The sequence below is a fragment of the Nelumbo lutea genome, chromosome 8, assembly GCF_056320005.1.
Source record: "Nelumbo lutea isolate HS-2025 chromosome 8, American lotus-T2T, whole genome shotgun sequence".
Classification (NCBI taxonomy): domain Eukaryota; kingdom Viridiplantae; phylum Streptophyta; class Magnoliopsida; order Proteales; family Nelumbonaceae; genus Nelumbo; species Nelumbo lutea.
Window position 1 is genome coordinate 22,081,285 of NC_142691.1, and position 22,334 is coordinate 22,103,618.

At 38.7% G+C, this 22,334-nt stretch overlaps 1 protein-coding gene across 6 annotated transcripts in view; it reads right to left on the reverse strand.

Moving 5' to 3' along the window:
* LOC148843300 (formin-like protein 18) overlaps positions 1–22,334 on the reverse strand; it is a 108,715-nt gene that overhangs the window by 57,951 nt on the left and 28,430 nt on the right. For 4 of the 6 annotated variants that reach the window (XM_088956409.1, XM_088956406.1, XM_088956405.1 and 1 more), the window contains exons 9-12: positions 15,637–15,717; positions 15,505–15,555; positions 15,321–15,402; positions 5,484–5,578 (exon numbers count right to left, since the gene is read on the reverse strand). In XM_088956409.1, coding sequence (XP_088812535.1) covers positions 5,484–5,578; positions 15,321–15,402; positions 15,505–15,555; positions 15,637–15,717 — 309 coding nt within the window. The remainder of the gene's footprint in view (positions 1–5,483; positions 5,579–15,320; positions 15,403–15,504; positions 15,556–15,636; positions 15,718–22,334) is intronic. The other 2 variants (XM_088956407.1, XM_088956410.1) reach the window with 2 other exon arrangements.

Consider the following 22,334-nt stretch of genomic DNA (forward strand, 5'->3'; position numbering starts at 1 on the left):
ATTGGGGTGAATGGCCCAAATCCTTTTATCAGGTTTCAAGGGATCCAGCCAAACCTTATCAAGGAGACACATAAGGGAAGGCAAACACTCAAGACAACGTCGCCAAATTTATGACGGAAGGAATTTTGAGAGCACCTCTTTTTATACAAGGAAACAAAGTACAAAGAAGGAAAAAGGTCTTTTAGAGGGAGATCTCCAACCCAAATGTCCTCCCAAAACCGAATATAATTACTAGAACAAGCATCATACCTGACATAGCTGAGGAACTACGGAAGAATTTTGTGAATTGCTTTCCATGGTGTGGCTAGGTTAGCCCTCCTTCATGCACCAGCATTCCAACAACTCTTTGAACATCCATGAATACTCTTCACTACTTCATGCCAGAGTCTATTTCACTCCGAAGGCCACCTCCATAGCCACTTCCCTAACAAAGCTGAGTTCTTTTCCCGAACCCTAATCCTCCTTCCTCTTTGCTTCTACCCACAACCCCCCAATTAATAAGTGATCTTTTTTACCTTACCCCGGTTCCCAAAGAAAATCTCTCATCAATTTTTCCAATTTCTTTGTTTCCCTAGACGATATCCTAAAGATAGAGAGGTAATAGATAGGTAGATTCATGAGGGTAGCTTTTATCAAATGATCCTCCCACCCAAAGAGATATAATTTTTCTTCCACACAACTAATCTCTTTTATATATTCTCCCAGAATGGGGTCCAGAACCTACTCTCCCTAGGGTTTGCTCCTAACGGAAGCCCTAAATAGGACAAAGGCCAGGAAGAAATGGAACACTCAAGACAAACTGCAATCGTCTCAACCTCCTCAAAAGTCTAGATGTACTCCGGCTATGCAACTTTTTCCTATATTGATTTTCAAATTGGAAACTCCTTCAAAAATTGTAATCAATTATTTCAATATCATCAAGTCATCTACAAACTGAAGGTGAGTTACTGGAACTCGGTTTGTGCCTACTCTCGAAACCCTTATCACATCTTCCCTATCAGCCCTAGTGATAATTCAACTGACCACATCAGCTACCAAGGTAGAAAGAAAAAGCGAAAGTGGGTAACCTTGTCTAATACCCCTACTAGCTGGAAAAAAAATCCCTCACCACCCCATTTACTAGGATGGAATAGTGACAAGAGTTGACACAACCAGATACCCAACTATACCATCTTTCCCCAAACCCACACTTCCTCAAAACCTCTAGTAGGAACTGCCAATCCACCAAGTCATAGGCTTTCTCAAGATCAAGCTTACAAACAAAGCCTCTCTACTTGGACCTCTTCATCTTTTCTGCACATTCATTGGCAATCAAGATCTGATCAATTATCTAATGCCCTTGGATGAAAGCCCCTTGAGCCTGACTAATAATGGAGGGAAGGATTTCTTTAATCCTCAAAGACAGGACCTTGGTCAGGATTTTATAGATACTAGTCACCAATCCAATTGGCCTAAAATCTTTAGGATTGATTTGTTGGGAGTTATTAGATTCTTCACCAAATGGATTCAAAGGGGGGGCAGATAACCCCAAAGCCCATCATCGCTAATGTGGTTTTCAAATGGAGTTCTAAACATCACTGCTATACGGCCTGAATTCCTCCCATGTCTAGTGTTATGGCATGGAAATGGCAGAGCACTGCCATCTAATCTCTAGCGGTCCAGCTTTACCCATTCACATCTCTATTTTTCCAGTTTGGAGTGACTGACTTGGATAAAACTCCTACATGGTTCCCCTACTGGTATATCATAAACATTAAGTCCTTGCTCCATAAATGTATTGGAAAACTGAAGGACCTTATCCAGAAACTCAATACTTCTCATTTGTCTTCTATGACTATTTCCACTCTCGAATACCAATTATTTATACAAAGGTTGTGGTCCTCAATTGTTAACCATATGACCATTCCCAGATAGACCTAGCCACTTCTTTCTCCAATGTTAGTAAGAATAGCAGTCTATTTGGTAGTTTGCTGACTTCTGTATTTAACAAAAGCCTCCATTTCTTCCTCAACTTCTTACCCAACTTCACAAGTTAAAAGGAAGGGTCCCCTTCAAACTTCCCAACAAACAACTCTTTAGATATACCTTTCTCTTTCTTATTTCCTTTGCTGTCAGAACAAGGCATATCACCTATTCCCTTCTAATAACCCCACACATACCTTCTTGCAGCCATGCCTCTATCCTTGCTGCCTCCTTATAGCTCTTACAGCTAGCTCTGTGCTTCTCCAAAACTTCCATTCACTGCTGTAGGAATTCGTTAACTTTTTTGTCCACCCCAAAATCTTCGCCAAACCTGTTGAAGATTAATCAGTTTTATGATGTTTTTCTGAGTAGGTGTTTTATGTTAGTTGTTAGATAGGAGGTGGGGACCACAGTAGTTATGTGAGTACAAATTTTATTATTTTTTTGAGTCTTTTATATGCTGTTTTATGTTTTGCCGCCCTATAAGTGCATAGTTGTCATTGTACTGCTCTATTACTTTTAGTATAAAGGCAGCCAGATTATTGCTCTCTTTTCTTTTCAACTTCTCTTCTTCTCTTTCTCTCTTCCTTCTCTCTTCAGGAAACTACTTTTCTTTCATATTTTTTTAATTCAGCAGACTTCTACTAACCCATGGTTGCTAAACCTCTTGCCATGCCATCAGAACCATCACCTCCTTGTGTAAGAACAGGAGGAATTAGTTGATCCTTTAATTCACTGCCAGATCATTCTTGGGCCATTGGTAACTTCTAGGTATGCAATGCCGTTACATTATTATCTGCTTAAGGAAGATGATAACTACTTTGAGACAGCTCAAATTTCTTTGTGGATGTGGCACTAAATCATAGTTTTTGTCTGACTCTGTGTAAAAGATTATTTGGTTCGTCTATTAGAAGCATTTGCACTTTTTGCATGTTTAAATTCTGCTTAAATTTACTTTATTATACAGCTTTAACTCTTAAAGTCTAAAGGACAATTTCACAGCATATTGTTTTTCCTATTAACCTTAATTTCATAGCTTTATTTGATGGTTTTAAACAAAGTAATCATCTAAAAGAGTGTATTTGTGCTTTCTTTATCATTTCATAAAATGCCATTGTATATTTCTACATATTTTACAATGTTTGCACCAAGCCTACACTTTTTATGTTATTTCCATATAACATTTCCAACACTTCTTATACCTTGATGACCAACATTTCCACCAACACCAAAATTTTAAACCTTGGAGAAAACAACACAGATTTAGGTCGATGGACCAAAACCTTACACACATGATGGGTTAGCGGCTGTTATGTTGTGGACATGTGAGGGCTACATTAGACCAGCAACAACCAGAACTTTTTATCACACTAGTGGTACATACTATAAATCAGCAATCTAACATTTGAGTGCAACATGTACACAAAAGTTGGCATTAAGCCCATACTAGTCCTTTCTACCAGTGAGCAAACCATCGCAATATTCCATTTGTTTTCATAAATATATTATATGTTCATATAGCACATATAATTTAACAATGGAGATGGCACTGAACAGAACGGAATGGCAAAACATGATTCATGTAGCCAACACTGTATAGTTGAGAAAAAGATCAGATGATGATTATATGGTTGATTAACTGTAGTCCATCAAAGCCACCTTAGCTAATCTTCCCATTTACTTTTTGTCCACATTCTGTATCCCTATAAAAATTGCTAGGCAACTAGAAAAGTTGATGAGGGTTTTCTTGTTGGTAAAGGGGGAGGGGATGAAAGACACTTGGTGAAATAGGAACAGGTTACTAAACCTAAAAAAAAGGATGGGTTAGGAATAGGAAACTTAACCCAAAAAAAATGTATCCCTCTTAGCAAAATGGTTGTGGAGGTTACCTTTAAAAAATGATAGGAAGGTGGTTGCAAGCATACATGGTCAGATGGACAATGGCTGGGATGCAAAGGTAGCTTCCAATGCAACTTCATTTTCTCCATGGAAAGCAAATTATAAGGTCCAACCATCTTTTGTCAATCTCATCCAGTATGATATAGGAAACAGGTTGAGAGTCTTGTTTTGGGAGGACCTTTGGATAGGTGAACAACCACTAAAGGTCCAATTTCCTGTGTTTTATGCACTATCAAGTTACAAATTTGAACCCATCTCTAAGTTTGTAAACTGCTCTACATTGGGTATAAATTGGGATTTGGATTCAGAAGGGGTAGGGAAACAGAATGTGAACCTGTCATTCCTGTTTTGTCCATTCTTGACTCTATTTTTTTGGCTGAAAATGTAGAAGACAACAAGGTTTGGTCCATCAACCTTGGGGGTAAATTTCTCAGTGAAAGAAATTTGGAATAAGCCAATCCATCCTAAAATCCAGGAACTTTATTGGGAATTTTTCCTTAGAAAGATTAAAACTTGTAATATATTGCAGAAAAGAAGGCCAAATAAGTGTCAATCTCCTCAAATGTGCTTTCTATGCAAGAACAATGGTGGGCTCTTCCTCAGGATTTGGTGGGTCTCTTTGACCCAAACATCTTGAGACAACCAATAAAAGGGGAAGAATTTTGTGGAAAGCAGTGAGAACTGCCATGTTATGGACCGTATGGGAACAAAGGAATGGGAGGATTTTTACTGAAAAGAATCAATCCAAAATGGAAGTCATTGATTTGGTAAAAATTAAAGTCGCACATTGGGTGAAGACCCCGGAGCATTTCCAAGGTTTCTCAAAAAATGACATTTTGAGAACTTGGAAGGAAGTGGCTTCTTTGGCTCAAGCCTAGGAAAGAGTAAATATCGAATGCAGACCCCCAGCAATCAACTTTGTTAAACTCAATTTTGATGGGAGTTATATTGGTAGTCAGGTTGAGGCGGGGTTGGGAGGGGTCTTCAGGGACTCAGAAGGAAAGGCCTTAGCATTGTATTTGAGCCACTCAGGACCATTAATAGATGGCAATGCATTGAAATCAGAGATGTGTAGATCATTCCATGGGTTAAAATTTGCTAAGCAATTTGGTTTCCACAACATGGAGGTGGAAGGGGACTCACGGGTGGTCATTACATGGACAAGAGGAGTTCCCCAGTCCCATGGGTCTATTGACATACTTTTCAGGAAATAGAAAGCATATGAAGGGAGATGAATCTTGTCTTTAAATGGGTGAGAACATCAGAAAATAGAATGGAAGATGTGTTAGCCAAACAAGGGACAGTGAGGCACCAAATGTTGGTAAAATTATTAATTATAAAGATTGTTTCTAAGGTGGAAAAAAACCCACCTATTGTAATACTTGAAATTGATATTAATAAATTTTTTCTTACTGATAAAAAAAAAACTGTAGTCCATAATCCATATACACAAACATGCATATGTATATTAATATACATGCATAAATATATATAAATCACCAAAAGTGTGGTCCATAACACTAATACCCAAAAGTTACAGTACGCATCATTTATGACAAGAACATGCATTACACAAACGAACAAGAATAACAAGCACAGCCAGAACAAAATAAGTAAGCTACCTTACAAAGATAATGCATGAGAGTCATCTTGTTGTTCCGTGAACGTGTATCAGAGAGTTTAAGGAGGCTGTCCAATCTAAATCCAACAGCTGAACCTACAGACATGGCATTGTGAACTTAGCATCCAGATAAAACATAGCAAATATTTCCAAATATTTATCAAAAATGAAAAGGAATGTCTGCATGGAACAATGCAGAAAACATGTCAGGTCAGACAAAATGAGAATGCAAGAATGGACACATGACATGAACAAAGCTATTAGGCATGCAATCAGGTACCCTACTTTAAGAATTTATACTGCATTTGGCATGGGACCTCAGGCCAGGACCCTTGAAATTTTAAAAGATGCCCAACAGAGGCTCACCCAAGATATACTACCAAAAGCTATAGAACAGTTAGTGCCAGAACTAATTATTGAGAGATAGAACATACCCCAATCTCTAGAATCTAGCATACTAACACAAAGCAAAAAAGTGAAAGTAAGTTCATGGAATAAAGCTTACTGAATAGATTCTCCTAATACATCCTTTGCTACTTTCTATATACAGTTTTCCACCTCAAACCATATAACATTTAGATGGAAAGACTAATGATATATGGGTTGAAATGGCAAACCGCATAAAGAAAGTAAGAAAAGATGTATTAGGAAAACCTGAAGGGAAATGAAAAAGTGCTAAAGAAACTTGGTGGTGGAATGAAGAGGTCCACAAATGGTGGACCCGAGACATGACAGTGAGGCTTCAATGGGTAAAGAGGAGTGCTGATTCATTTGCAAATGCACTAGCTAAACAAAGGGGTGAGAAGAAATCAATTGTTCTGGGCTTACATGTGATCTTTATATTTTAATTTTGGGGGAGTTAAGAGAGTTTATCTCCCCTGCCTTGTACCTATCCTTTAGTCATTAATGAATTGATTTTTTTACTGATCAAAAAAAAAAAGAGAGGCCCACTATAATCAAGATTAAAACAAGCATATTGCAAAAATACAAAAAAGCTAGGAAAAATATAAAACTATAAAAAAGAAAGTGAAGTTAAATTTAGGGCATATGATGAGCTTTATCATACATTAGGCACTAAAGAGGGATAAAAAGGAATCTATAGACTAGCAAAGATGAGCACTGGTAAAACATTTAAACCATATTTAGTGCATTAAAGAGGAAGAAGAGCATTGGTAAAAGATGAGGAGATCAAGCAAAGATGGAAAAGCTATTTCGAAAAGTCATTAAATGAACATGTAGAGGATGCTAATTGAGGAGAGATTAGTAATGCAAATAGTGTTAAAAATAGCATATACCTTTGCAAACTTATAAGTAAGAAAAGAAAGAGGCACTAAATAAGATGGAAGGAAAAAGAATTAGGACCTGATGGGATTCCACTAGAAGTATGGGAGATGTAGGCTTTATTATGGCAAAGATTTTCAATAAGATAATGAAAGACAAGAAGATGCTTGATAACTAGAGAAACAGTAGTGTGGTGCTTATATTTAAGAACAAAGGCAATATACAAGGCTTGAATAACTATCTAGGATTAATCTCATGATCCACACTATGAAACTTTGGGTGAGAATAAATGCGTAGAGAGTACAACATGAAACTAATATATCAAAGAACTAATTTTGGTTTACGCCAGGGACATCACCATGGAAGCTATCCTTCTTTTGAGATGATTGAGGGAACACTCTGAATCGAGCAGAAGAGGAAAAAGGAATCTTAACAGACAAAATAGCATGTACGGTTGTGGATCAAACAAAGGCCTGCAAGTGGAACCCAAACCCAACTACTTTCGACATTATTAATTGTCCAATCCCACAAAGCTTGGGACCTAGCCCTATTCATTTTAAAAGCCCACCTAGGTCAACCAAAGCAAGAAGGCATCAAAACCAAGGCTTGGGTAAAGGCAAGGAGGTGGTTGATCCGGAAGGATCTTCCTTCTCTTCCTCCACTGAATCAGATTGTGAGGATGGATTTTTAGTCAATGAGGGAAGCTCCACAACACCTCAATTAGTGGTTTTTTACGATGTCTTATGCAAGATATGGAGGATCGAGCAGGTCTCAGTCTGATGGTAGTTCCCCCTTCATCACAACCCCCTTAAGTACTAGAGTAGCCTGGAAGCTGCTGGGTTTGTAATGGACAAAGGAGATTTTGGCTCTAGGAAAGAAGGGATTTTTCTTGCTATAGATGCTTCTACAGCACAACTTGAGAAGGGAAGTGTAGGAACTCCAACTTCAAAAGGTTTTGTTGGGACCTTGGTACCGGTTGATGTGGTTAATGGTGACAGCCCGACTGGACACTCGCCTCTTAGTAGACAGGAGCCACTAGCAATGGTTCTGCCAGAGAACAAAGACCACTTTGCTCCCCAACAGGTGATTCAATATCAATTGGTAAACATGAGGTATGCAAATGAAGATGAGGTTATGACATGGGTTCTCTAGAAGTTGCTATTGTTTGAAGAGTTCCTAGGGATATCTATCAAGGCTTGGAGGAAGAAACGAAAGCTCTTTTGTTGGCTATAGAGAGTAAACACTTGTTGGAAAAGGAAAGAAGAACAAGTGGCAACCCAAAGCATAGTTGTCAAGGCAGGCGACTAGGCGATTTTTAGAAGTTGCCTCGTCCAATGCCAAGTGTTTTTTTGTATTAGGCACTCATGCATATACACATTATATCATTTTTTGAACGCCTTTATATATAATGTATCATTTTATTGGTTAGTTTTATTTTATTAGAATACATCCTGTTGTGTGTTACAACCTTTTTTATAAAGAAATCATTTTTTACTGTTACAGAATAGGAAGTAAATACTAGGGAGATATGATTTACCTTGATTGTAGGACTGATTTGTAGGATGTTACAGAATAGGAAGTAAATACTAGGGAGATATGATTTACCTTGATTGTAGGACTGATTTGTAGGAATTTAATTAGTCTTCTTTCCTAACATAGAATTTGTAACTTGTATATATACATACGAGATTGATGAATACATATAACAAATTCTTCTTCTTCCTCTGTCTACTCTTGTTTTACATGGTATCAGAGCATCTAGTCTCTGCCTGCCCTTTCGTTTTTTTTCCTAAGTAAACAGTAGGTAGAGGAAAATTTTTGGGTGTTTCGGGTCACCTCCTTGGAGCAGTTTTTTTTTACTCTCACCGCCCATCCAGAAAGAAGCACCACCCGCCGATCGGAGGTTCTACAAAGTCCGACAGTCAGCAGCCATGCGCGTGTGTCTCACGCGCTGCCTAAAGATTCTGCCACAGTCACACGCACCAGCGCGTGGAAGCGCGTCTGTCGCCGGAAAATTTTTTGATCGTTGTCTTTTGGCTCACCCCGTCCTGTATAGCACATATTTGTGCTTTGTTACGTGCATATCCATTCCGGTGTTTTCAACAGGTGTGCTCTGTTGATTTTCGGTGTTCAAAATATTTTGTTTATTTGAATTTTAAGATTATGGCAGACAAGAAATCAGTAGTTATGTCGGATGTTGTTCCAGTGATGTCAAAAATAACTGAGCATAATGGCTCTAATTATTTGGATTGGAGTAAAACTGTTCAACTATATTTGCTGAGTATTGCTATTGATAACCATTTGACTGACGACCCTCCTAATGATGACTCGAGAAAGTCTTGGTTGAGGGAGGATGCTCGTTTGTTCTTGCAGATACGAAACTCCATTGAAAGTGAGGTGGTTGGTTTAGTCACTCACTATGGATTTGTTAAGGAATTAATGAACTATCTAGAGTTCTTGTACTCCGGAAAGGGGAATATTTTCCGCATTTATGATGTGTGCAAAGCCTTTTACAGGGCAGTCAAAGGCGATAGATCTCTTACAAGCTATTTCATTGATTTCAAGAAAACATATGAAGAACTTAATATGTTGCTTCCGTCTAGTACTGATGTGACTGTTCAACAAGCTCAGCGAGAAAATATGGTTGTTATGAGTTTTTTAGCTAGCCTACCTTCTGAATTGGAGACTGCTAAATCTCATATTCTTTCCAGTTCAGAGATCTCTTCTCTACAAGATGCTTTCAGTAGGGTCCTTCATACAGAAAGTTCTCCACCTGTTCATCCTAGTAGTGCCCTTGTCAGGCGCAATAATACATCTGAATCAGGGACACAACAATACAAGAGTGGTGGTGGTAGAGGATCCATCAATTATGACAAGTCAAGTAACTATGACAGGAATACTAATACTCGTGGACAGGAGTCAGGAGAGATAGTGTGTCATTACTGTCATAAGCAAGGACATATGAAGCGGGATTGCAGGAAGTTGCAGAATAACAAAACTCAGTCTGCCCATATTGCATCCACCATGGATACTTTTGAGAAGTCTGTTATGATATCTACAGATGAATATGCCAAATTTGCTCAGTACAAAGAATCATTGAAACCTCAATCTACTCATGTTACAGCCATCATTGAGTCAGGTAAACCCAATACATGTCTTTTTTCCTCCTCTTCAAAATGGGTCATTGATTCTGGAGCTACAGATGATATGACAAGTAATTCAAGTTTGTTTTCTACCTTTCAGTCACATAAATCTACCTCTCCTGTTACTTTAGCAGATGGGTCAACATCTTGTGTTATTGAGTCAGGCACAATTAGTCCAACACCATCACTTCCTTTGTCATCTGTTCTTAGTTTACCTCAGTAATCATTTAATTTAATTTCTGTTAGCAAACTCACTCGTACCCTTAATTGTTGTGTCTCATTTTTTCCTGATTATTGTTTATTTCAGGGTCTTACGACGAAGAAGATTATTGGTAAGGTACATGAGTCTGGAGGTCTCTACATCCTTGATACACAAGTTCCAAGATCCATAGCCTGTTCTGGAGTTGTAACCCCTTTTGAAGCACATTGTCGGTTGGACCACCCCTCTCTCCATGTGTTAAAGCAAATTTGTCCTCAATTTCAGAGTTTGTCATCATTAAATTGTGAGTCTTGTCAGTTTGCTAAACACCATCGTCTTAGTTCGAGTCCTAGAGTCAATAAACGAGCTAGTGCTCCTTTTGAGTTAGTCCATTCAGATGTTTGGGGTCCATGTCCAGTTGAGTCCAAAACTGGGTTTAAGTATTTTGTTACTTTTGTTGATGATTACTCTCGTATGACATGGCTATATTTAATGAAAAATCGTTCTGAGGTGTTTTCTCATTTTTTTGCTTTCTGTGATGAAGTTAAAACTCAATTTAATGTTTATGTACAAATATTGAGAAGTGATTATGCTAAGGAGTACTTGTCAGAATCCTTTCAAACGTACATGCTTTAGCATGGCATTCTTCATCAAACTTCTTGTGTAGATACACCATCTCAAAATGGGGTTGCTGAACGAAAAAATACACCTTCTTGAAACTGCAAGAGCTTTGTTATTTCAAATGAAGGTTCCTAAACCTTTCTGGGCTAATGCAATTTCCACAGCATGTTTTTTGATTAACCGTATGTCTTCGTCTGTCCTTCAGGGTAAGACTCCTTATCATTTTCTGTTTCCAAATAAAACACTGTTTCCTATTGAGCCTAGGGTATTTGGGTGTACATGCTTTGTTCGGGATGTTCGTCCTCAGGTTACCAAACTAGATCCAAAATCTTTGAAGTGTGTTTTTCTTGGGTATTCTCGTGTTCAAAAAGGGTATAGATGTTATTATCCTACTCTTCACAGATATCTTGTGTCAAATGATGTTAATTTTCTAGAAGATACACCTTTCTTTCCATCTACTCCTCATTCAAGTCAGGGGGAGGATGATGATTTGTTAATCTATACTGTCACATCATCTGTTTCACATCCTATTGAATCTGCTCCTGCCAGGCCTAAGCCACCTACAGTACAGGTTTATTCTCGGTGACCAACCCCTCCGGATCCATGTCCTGCACCAGCTCCTTCGTCGGCAGATCCAGTCTCAACTAATCATGTTCCTTCGTCATCAGAACCAGTCTCTAATGATGATCTTCCTATTGCTCTTCGTAAAGGTAAGCATAAGTGTACTTATCCAGTATCTTCATTTGTGTCTTATAATCATTTGTCATCCTCTTCTTGTTCTTTTATTGCATCTCTTGATTCTATCTCTGTTCCTAAGACTATTAAAGAAGCCCTTTCTCACCCTGGATGGCATAATGCTATGATTGAGGAGATGAATGCTTTAGAGGACAATGGTACTTGGACCTTGGTAAACTTACCTGCAAATAAGAAGGCTATTGGGTAAAAATGGGTGTTTACAGTTAAAGTCAATCCTGATGGATCCATTGCCCGATTGAAAGCCCGTCTTGTTGCTAAAGGATATGCTCAGACTTATGGAGAGGATTATTCTGATACCTTTTCTCCTGTTGCTAAACTTACTTCTGTCAGGTTGTTTACTTCTATGGAAGTTACTTATAATTGGCCCCTTCATCAGTTAAACATCAAGAATGCTTTTCTTCATGGCGATCTTCAGGAGGAAGTTTATATGGAGCAACCGCCTGGCTTTGTTGCTCAGGGGGAGTATGGAAAAGCTTGCTATCTTCATAAGTCTCTGTACAAGTTGAAGCAGAGTCCTCGCGCATGGTTTGGAAAGTTTAGTTAGGCAGTCAAGAATTTTGGTATGAAGAAAAGTAAGTCTGATCATTTTGTTTTCTTCAAGCACTCTGCTGCCGGCATCATTTTGTTAGTTGTGTATGTGGATGATATTGTCATTACTGGGAGTGATACTACAGGGGTTTCATCCCTTAATTCCTTTCTCCACACTTAGGTGTTGAGGTAACAAGAAGCAAGAAGGGAATATTCTTATCTCAAAGGAAATATGTACTTGACTTGTTGTCTGAGACGGGAAAGTTGGGAGCTAAGCCATGTAGCACTCCAATGGTTCCTAACTTGCAGCTCACAAAAGATGGTGAATTATTTGAAGATCCTGAGAGATATAGAAGATTGGTTGGAAAGTTGAATTATCTTACTGTAACTCGTCCAGATATTGCGTATTCAGTTAGCGTGGTGAGTCAGTACATGTCCTCTCCAACAGTTAATCATTGGACAGCTGTAGAACAAATTTTGTGCTACTTAAAAGGAGCACCTGGACGAGGAATTTTGTATGGCAATCATGGTCATACTAGAATTGAATGTTTTTCAGATGCTGACTGGGTAGGATCCAAGGAAGATCGAAGGTCTACTTCAGGCTATTGTGTATTTGTTGGAGGGAATCTAGTTTCATGGAAAAGCAAGAAACAGAATGTTGTCTCACGTTCGAGTGCAGAATCGGAATATAGAGCTATGACCAAGTGTGTGTGTGAAATAATGTGGATATATCAGCTTCTGACTAAAGTAGGTCTTAAAACTTCAGTACCAGCCAAGTTATGGTGTGATAACCAAGCTGCTCTTCACATTGCATCTAATCCTGTTTTTTATGAACGAACTAAGCATATCGAGATTGATTGCCATTTCGTTCGTGAAAAGATTCAACAAGGTTTGATTTCCACAGGTCATGTGAAAACAGGAGAACAACTGGGAGATATCTTCACGAAGGCTCTTAATGGGGTATGGGTTGATTATCTTTGTAACAAGCTGGGCATGATTAATATCTATGCTCCGGCTTGAGGGGGAGTGTTACAGAATAGGAAGTAAATACTAGGGAGATATGATTTACCTTGATTGTAGGACTGATTTGTAGGATGTTACAGAATAGGAAGTAAATACTAGGGAGATATGATTTACCTTGATTGTAGGACTGATTTGTAGGAATTTAATTAGTCTTCTTTCCTAACATAGAATTTGTAACTTGTATACATGCATACGAGATTGATGAATACATATAACAAATTCTTCTTCTTCCTCTGTTTACTCTTGTTTTACATTTACTAAAGCTACGACAGTTTCTTTGGGTTTGCATTCTGAGCTGAGACTGAGAAGAGAAACCAAGGACTCGGTCCAAGTCATCCAAGATCTCCCGGTAAGTTTCTTCTTCCCCTTCAACAGTCCAATTGTTCTGTGGTCCTTTGATTTCTTACTTTTTTGGGATGAAACAGGGGCTCCACCTCTTCAACCTCCTCCTCCTTCCTCAAATCAACCAGCACTCCAGTATTTTATTTTCTATTTAAAAAAAAAAAAACTTTTGGAAACGAAACAGGGGCTGCACCCCAACTTTCTAAAACTTTCCTGTACTTTTTTGCACTATTTTTTAATAATGCTTTGTTTTGGACAAAATAGGGGCTCTGTTCCTTTATTTTTCTCTCCTTTTTTCGCAGCATTCTCCCTTCTTATTAGCCTGAAACAGGGCCTCTGCCACCTTAAACACGGTTCAAGTCTCTTACTCCTATTTTTCTTTTTTGCTCCATGTCCTCTAACTCCTATGTTTTTTTTTTTTACTTTTTAAGAAATAATATTTGGGAACAAAACAGGGGCTCTGCCCCCTTATTTTTCTCTCTTTTTTTTGCTACATTCCTCCTTTTTTGTTCCTGAAACAGGTTATGATGTATATGATGGAATTTATGTTTTATTTGAATGAATTTATTGCTAATAACCAGTATACAGTATATTGGTCAGTATAAAAAACTAAAACAGCAGCTTAAGAAAGGTTACGGATCTTTATTTTATACTTTCAAATTTCACCGCCTAGGTGCCTAAGCGACTGGGCACCCTGTGGTCACATAGGCGCCTTGACAACTATGATCCAAAGAGTTACTACATTTGGCCTAGGGTTTAAATGATAGTGCAAGGGGTGGAAGCCAAAATATAAGAGCTACCAGCAGATAAGCCATGGAAGAAATAAGGAAAATCACATGGAAAATTCGTGGTTTGGACTTCAACCACCGAAGGTAAGATGAAGAGGAATTCATTTCCTGCCATCCTCCTAACCCTCACCCCCAATGTAAAACCCCATTCTTCAATACCCAAAGGCCCCAAACCTGCAAATCCTCCACTGAGAAATCAATTTCCACTTTCCACCACACCAACCAAGCAGGCTTCTAAATATTGTTTTCTTTTAACCTCCCCACTGCCATCTACTATTAAAAACATTCATCCTCTGCCTTTAGAATCACTTTTCTTTCCACCGACCAGGCCAAAAGCCTAGCCATGTCCACAAAGCACCCCTTCCTCCCTCTTGCAAACTCTCATTGAAATTGACTCAATTCTCCCTCCAAGAGAACAGTTTCCAGCTCCCTAAACTTTTTCAGACCTTATTCCCATCCATCCCTTCCACCCAGTAGCACTTCTGTTTTGTAAACTCCCTCCTGTCATTTCCCCTCCCTCTTCCCTGAAACCTCTGATCAGAAGGCCTGTTAAACCACCTTTCCTGCCTCAACTTCTGATGAAATTGCACAATCAGACTATGAAATTATTACAGCTAATATTTTAAACAAGAGGCACTCTAAGTAATAATGGACTCTATACTCAGTAAATTGCTTCAGGGTTACTTAGGTTGTGACTGAAGCAACTATGGAAGTTGATACAGTGTTCTTGGTTAACAAGGGCAAGGTCAAGATTTTCCAACAAAAGAATTTTTCAATAGGCAATGTCATGAGTATAAAGAATTTAGTAATATTGCTTCCTTTTGCGAGAATTCCCTTTATAACCCCTAGTCCTTCTACAATTGTTTGAAATGCCTAATGGTCGAATATACATTAATGTTCCTTCAGGGATCATGCTTTGCACATGGAAATTATGTTGGGTGCTGCTTACAATAGACATGGGATTTTCTGAAAAAGAAAGTTAACTTTCATTCAAACAAAAGAGGGGAGGGGATATCTTCATCATTAGCAACTATATTACTATCTTTGCCACCTGTTTTCTTATCGGTAACTGTATATTGTATTAATTCTGTTGAAAAATAAAATAAAATTTCTCATATATCCCAAAATGGATATAAACCAATCAAACTTCAACTTACCCCTCGCAGTTCCGTGATTCAACGCATTTCCCAGTTGAAGAATTGTTTTCATGATACTCTTCAATCTCATAGAACTCTTTATCTGAAGGAACATTTTGATCACAGTAGTTTATAAGATGTAAATCTTCATAGGAACACAATTAACTCAAAGAAAATTAATAGAAAAGTAGGAGAAAAAACTTGCCTCGTTTGATGCAGCATTAACAACATTCAGACTGACTCTAAGGTCAGAAACCTGAAAATATAACCAGATCTAAAAACAGCTAGCAACAGGAAATGCTAGAAAAAGACAATACTTAATACATTACGCTCTGACCTGGAAAGGAAACTGTATCTTAAACGAGAACACTCTGAGCTTAGATTCCACTCGTGGCACTTTCATCATCTCTAAGAAGAACTGTTACATAAATGACCCAGGCAATTTAAAAAAAAGTATATCTCTCAAAGCAATTTTAAATTCGCATGCAGGATGGCAACCATGTAGTTTCACTCATTAAAGGTCAAAGCACAATGAAAGTTCATAAGAGTTGGATAGATGATTGCACAGAGAATCAAATAAAACAAGCTAAAGAATGGACCATTGTTATTCATTTGGATCCACAGTGCAGACATTTACTTCTTGTAATTGTTTAACGTCTCAAGGGCAAACATTGTAAAAGTACACATAATTGCTCACTTTATTAAAATATACTCCCTGGGGGTGGGAGTATTCATTTTTCGACAACACCCCTTAAGGATGGATGTTCATCGTCTTCCTTGTTCTTGCACCTCCTCTTTTGCATTACTGATTCTTGTCCAGCGAGTTGCTACAAACCCCCTGAATCCCGGCTGGTTTGGAGCAACCATGCCTATTAACCGACCCATTTTTTTATTGATTTTCTCATAAATCTTTCTTGGGCAACCTGTGGGGTTCTGTTGCTGTAGAGTTTAAAGGACTTTCTTTGAATGATGTGCAAAAAACTTGGGAGAAATTCTCTTTTGTTGACACAGATCTTTAAACAGATCTAGAGTACTCTATGCAAGAGTGAAATCAGAGCTTGAACTAAATTTTGATGGTAGTGCCATGGGTAATCTCGGAGCTGTGGGAATAGGTGGAGTATTCAGGGGAAGGAAATGTAGCAATGAGTGGGCTTTTAGTGGGCCAATTGAGGTTGCTGATTCTACAAAAGCAGAAATCTTGGCTGCGTGCACAGGTCTTCAAATTGCTTAAGATAAAGGCTAGTCTGCTCTAACCATTGAAGGTGACTCTTCAAATACTATAAAATGGTTAAGGGAGAGTGCAGAGAATAAAGGTAAATAGACTTTTTCATATCTGTTTTCTTAAGCCAAAATATCTCTAATTTTATTCACATAATTTTACTATGTTACTTATCAAAAGAAAACAATTCAAATAGTTTATTCTACTGACAATTTATAGATTCTAATTAGCTTTTCTTTTACCCCCCTCCCCCTCTTCTTCTTCAAAAAAGAAGGCAAAGTTAACTAGATGAAACCATCAACACCAATTGCTTTATCAACCTAACAGATGACAACTTCAAATAAATACTTTAAGCATTCACAAAATTTTCTTATTTCAGATTTATGATTGAAGAGATTTCCTACATTTTAAGAGCAGGGAGAGTATGAATCACCTCTTCTTATCTTGTCCATCTGCATCTCAGATATAGAAACACTTTTTCTTCCCTTTTGGGTATCATGGGCATTACCATTGTTCATATGTAAGCTTTTCTCTACTCAATTGGTCCCTTGTCACACAAGAAGGCAGAAAATTCTATGGGAAACTATTAAAGAAGCAATTTTCTCAAGTATTTGGGGGATATAGAAACACTTTTTCTTCTTTTATGGGTATCATGGGTATTACCATTGTTCATATGTAAGCTGTTCTCTACTCAATCGATTACTTGTCACACAATAAGGCAGAAAATCCTATGGGAAACTATTAGAGAAGCAATTTTCTTAAGCATATGGGGGAGGAAGTAATACCAGAACTTCAACTAGAAAAGGAATACCAGAATTTTTTAGAAAAAGGAACAAATTATACACAATTTGATCGATCTCACTATGGTAAGAATCATCAATTGGGTTTCGACTAATGTTACCCTGATATGGCAAGGGCATGGCTGGACACGATATGCCACCCTTAAACGGTATCCAGGTATCATAGGTTTTGACTACCTATGAAACCAAAGGGGGTCACTACATATGACCATTTGAGAGGTTGGCAGATCATAGCAGACATCTAAGGAGACAACAAAGAATTAAGGAATGGGAAGCACAAGAGATGGACAGAACAAAGCTAAACTTTGCCGAATGCATCCTAGGCAACACAGGAACTCCAGGGATCAGGGGAGTAATTACAGACAACAAGGGAAGCACCCTCCTTAAGTTTCTTCAGGCCTCCTGGTGTTGGAAATTCTTTAAAGTCAGAATTGATAGCACTAATCCAAGGTCTAAAACTTGCATTATCATCCCAATGCATGGAGCTAATGGTTGAGAGTGATTGTCAAGTAGTAATAAACTTGTTAAAGACTGGGAATGTGGTACCTCAATAGCTTATATTTCTAACTAAAGAAGCTAGAGTTCTGACTACCAACCCAAATTGCTCATTCAGGTGGACACCTAGATCATCCAACAATCAATCTAATTCCCCAGCCAAATCAGGAGTCACAAGAGACAATCTGGTTTGGGGAATACCTCGTAAAGGACTGGATTGTAAAACTTGAACATTTTGTACATGAACTTGGATAGCCAACATTATAGTAGTTCTACATTGTTTTTTTTTTATTTTTTATTTTTTTTTCTTTTGAAGAATCAAGAAAAAATTACATCCTAACACCCTTGGTTGTCTAGATGACACACCAAATACATTCTCAAAGCTTTAACATGAAGGATTCTGCATTACAAGGCAAAAATCAAGGAAATTCCATAAATTTTCAATCAAATCAGCTTTGGGGTATTGATCAGATTGCGCATTCCTGCTATCAAATATTCAATGCTCTATCCATTCTCCTCCCTCCTTCTTCCTTCTCTCAAACCCTTTGTAAACTAGAAGAAAAACAGCCTTTTGAAATGAAAGGACTGTTTAAAAGGTTGCAAAGAATCAATAGGAAGTAGCAGAAATCAGGTTTCAACAAGAGAGAAGATGAAGAAGAAGGTGGCGGCAACTAGGGTTCAGAGAGAGATTTTCGAACATAATCTCCTCTTACACCCCTAATCCCATTTCATTAAGTTAAACTTTAGTATTTTACAGAGAGGCCCTGGTTGGGCAAAAAATTAAAAACATGACATAAGAAAAATAAGGGCCCAGATTAAGGCCCATTACAGCAAAGAACATAAAAAGATAAAAAAGGATAAACAGCCTATGGGCCAATTCAGCCCATCTTCTCTACACTCCCCCTCAACCTGAGCATAGATGTCAATCATGCCAAGCTTGCCAGTATCACGCTGAAGTTTAGCCTTGGGAATGCCCTTGGTGAAAAAATCAGCTAACTATCCTTCAGAAGTGATGAAAGGTAGACACACTTATCCAGAAGCCACTCTTTCTCGAACAAAGTGTCAATCAACTTCAATATGTTTGGTTCTGTCATGTTGCACTAGATTGTGAGAAAATGTTGATGGCAGTCTGATTATCACAGTATAACATCAATGGCTTATCATGCTCAATACCCAGTTCCTCCATCAACGATCTAAGCCATAGTAGTTCAAAAACTCCATGAGTCATGGCTCTGTATTCAGTTTAAGCTGAAGATCTGGCAACTGGTTGTTTCTTGCTTCTCCAAGAGACAATATTACTTGCCACCAAGCTACAGTATCCAGAGGTAGATATTCTATCATTAATATTTCCGGCCCAATCAACATCTATGTAGGCTTCAAGTTTCATATGACCATGCTTAGCAAATAAAATTCCCTTTCCAGGAGAACCCTTCACATAACACAGAATCCGCTCTACTACTGCCATGTGAGTATCCTTGGGAGCATGCATGAGCTGACTAATGGGAGACTTAAACCCTAAAACCCTAGATGGCATACGATTGATTAGGTAAGTTGTGGTGAGAACAACATCACCCCAAAATTTTGTAGGTATATGTGAGGCAAATAGGATACTTCTTACAACTTCAACAATATGCTGAAGTTGAATAACCCCCAAATCAATGATATAGTAGGTCAGATTTTTCTCAAAATATTCTTTTGCATTGTCAGATCTAAAATTTTAATTCTGCTATCAAACTGGGTTAGAACAAATTCATGGAATTGCCTTACAAGTCTGGGAACTTCATCACGAAACTTCATCAAAAATATCCAAGTTGTTTTTACTGTAGCTACTGTAGCTACAGTAGTCCGAACCAATAAGGAGAAGAAGAAAGAGAAGAGAAGAAGAAGAAGAAGATGAAAGAACTGTCGAACTTGATAGCTAAACCCTATCAGTCGACCTCTTAATAGTGATTAGGCTTCTAATTAAATGTACAAGGACTAAACTGCCCCTACTTAAGTATGGGACAGAGAACCTCTAATAAGATTACCACATAAGCTCATAACTTAACCAAGGTGAGATGACTAATCTACCCTTATTCGGCTAACTCTAACACTCCCCCTCAAGCTGGAGAATATATATCATATAATCCCAGCTTGTTACATATACAATTCACTCTCGCTGAGCTTAAGGCTTTTGTAAACAAATCTGCCCACTGATCACCTGAGCTTACATGTTCTGTACTTATCTCTCTAGTAAGAACCTTCTCCCTCACAAAGTGGCAATCAATCTCTATGTGCTTTGTTCTCTCATGAAAAACAGGGTTGGATGAGATATGGAGCGCAGCTTGATTGTCACAGTACAACTTCATAGGTTTATCCATGTGGAACCCGATTTCTTGTAGGAGATTCCTCAACCACACTAATTCACATGTAGTGTGTGCCATGGCTCGTACTCGGCTTCAGCACTGCTTCTAACCACAACCGTCTGCTTTTTACTCTTCCATGTCACAAGATTTCCTCCAAGAAATGTGCAGTAACCTGTAGTATATCTTCTATCAGACACAGAGCCCGCCCAATCTGCATCCGTGTACCCAACTACTTCAAGTTTTCCTCCTGGTTTATACAATAGCCCACGACCTGGAGCTCCCTTCAAATATCTTACAATTCTAAGAACTGCATCCCAGTGAGATATACGAGGGTTCTGCATAAATTGGCTCACCACACTGACTGCAAAGGAGATGTCTGGTCTTGTGATAGTCAAATAGTTCAGCTTCCCCACTAGTCGTCTATACCTTCCAGGATCATCAAATATTCCCCTTGTATCACCGCTCAACTTAACATTTGGTTCCATAGGAGTCTCAGCCGGTTTTGCACCTAACAGTCCTGTTTCGTCCAATAGATCGAGGACATATTTTCTTTGGCACAGGTTTACACCTTGTCTTGATCTAGCAACATCTATACCCAAGAAATACTTCAATGTCCCAAGGTCTTTTGTATGAAAATGATTTTGCAGAAAGACCTTGAGTTTGTCGATCCCCAATTTGTCACTGCCAGTTATGACAATATCATCCACATAGACCACTAATAAAATCTTTCCAGCTTCTGAGTCATAGTTGAACACTGAGTGATCAACCTGGCATTGTTTCATTCCAAAATTCTTCACCACTTCACTAAACTTCCCGAACCAAGCACGAGGCGATTGTTTCAACCCATAAACTGCCTTTTTCAGTCTGCACACCTTACCAGCCTCCCCTTGAGCAACAAACCCAGGTGATTGCTCCATATATACCTCCTCTATAAGGTCACCATGAAGGAAGGCATTTTTTTATGTCAAGTTGAAATAAGGGTCAATCATACATAACTGCCAGGGAAATTAACACACGGACAGAGCTAATCTTAGCCATTGGAGAGAATGTCTCCATATAGTCCACTCCATACAACTGTGAATACCCTTTAGCAACAAGTCTGGCTTTTAGACGCTCCACACTACCATCTGGCAAGTATTTAACAGTATACACCCATTTACAACCCACAACATGCTTACCAGGGGGAAGAGTAGTGAGCTCCCATGTGTGAGTATGTTGAAGAGCAGAGAGTTCCTCCTCCATTGCCTGCCTCCACCCAGGTGAACTAAGAGCCTCTTGGACATTGTTAGGTATGGAAATAGATGACAATAGTGAAACAAACTGGCGATGTGAAGCGGAAAGGCAAGATACTGAAACAAAATTGGAAATGGGATGGAGAGTAGAACTACGTTTACCTTTCCGTAAGGCAATGGGTAGGTCAAGTCCTGAAGGTTCAGCAATAGGAGCAACGACAGGATCCGCGGACAAGGTAGAAGCTGGAGGAGGGGCCGGTGTCGTTCGACGTGTATACACTTGCCGAATTGGTGGACGTTCAGTAGGGATCTACACTGGATGAGATGACGAGTCAACTCCAACAGGAACACCCGGAATGGGATCACTGACCGGAAGAGGAAGAGGAAGTAAAGGTGGAGACGAAGATGCTTCAGTTCCTAAGAAGAAGGGAACAGACTCAAAAAAGGTGACATCAGGACAGACATAGCACTTCCGAGTAATAGGATTGTAACACTTGTACCCTTTTTGAGTCCGAGAGTAGCCAAGAAAGACACACTTAATGGAGCGTGCATCCAACTTGTCTATTCCAGGACTCGGATTGTGAACAAAGCACACACAGCCAAAGATACGAAGTGTTAATGGAAAGGGAGACAAGGTGGAAAACAAGATAGAGAAGGGAAACCGACCATGAAGAATAAAGGAGGGCATCCGATTAATGAGGAAACACGCAGTAAGTACAGCATCACTCCAAAAATGTTTAATAACACTCATATGATGAAGAATAGACCAAGTTGTTTCAAGGAGATGACGGTTCTTCCGTTCAGCCACCCCATTTTGTTGAGGAGTGGATGCACAAGAAGTTGATGAATGATGCCATGCTGTTCTAAATACTGTTGAAAGGAAGTTAGAAAATATTCACGACCATTATCTGAACGAAGAACTTTGATTGGAACACCAAATTGTG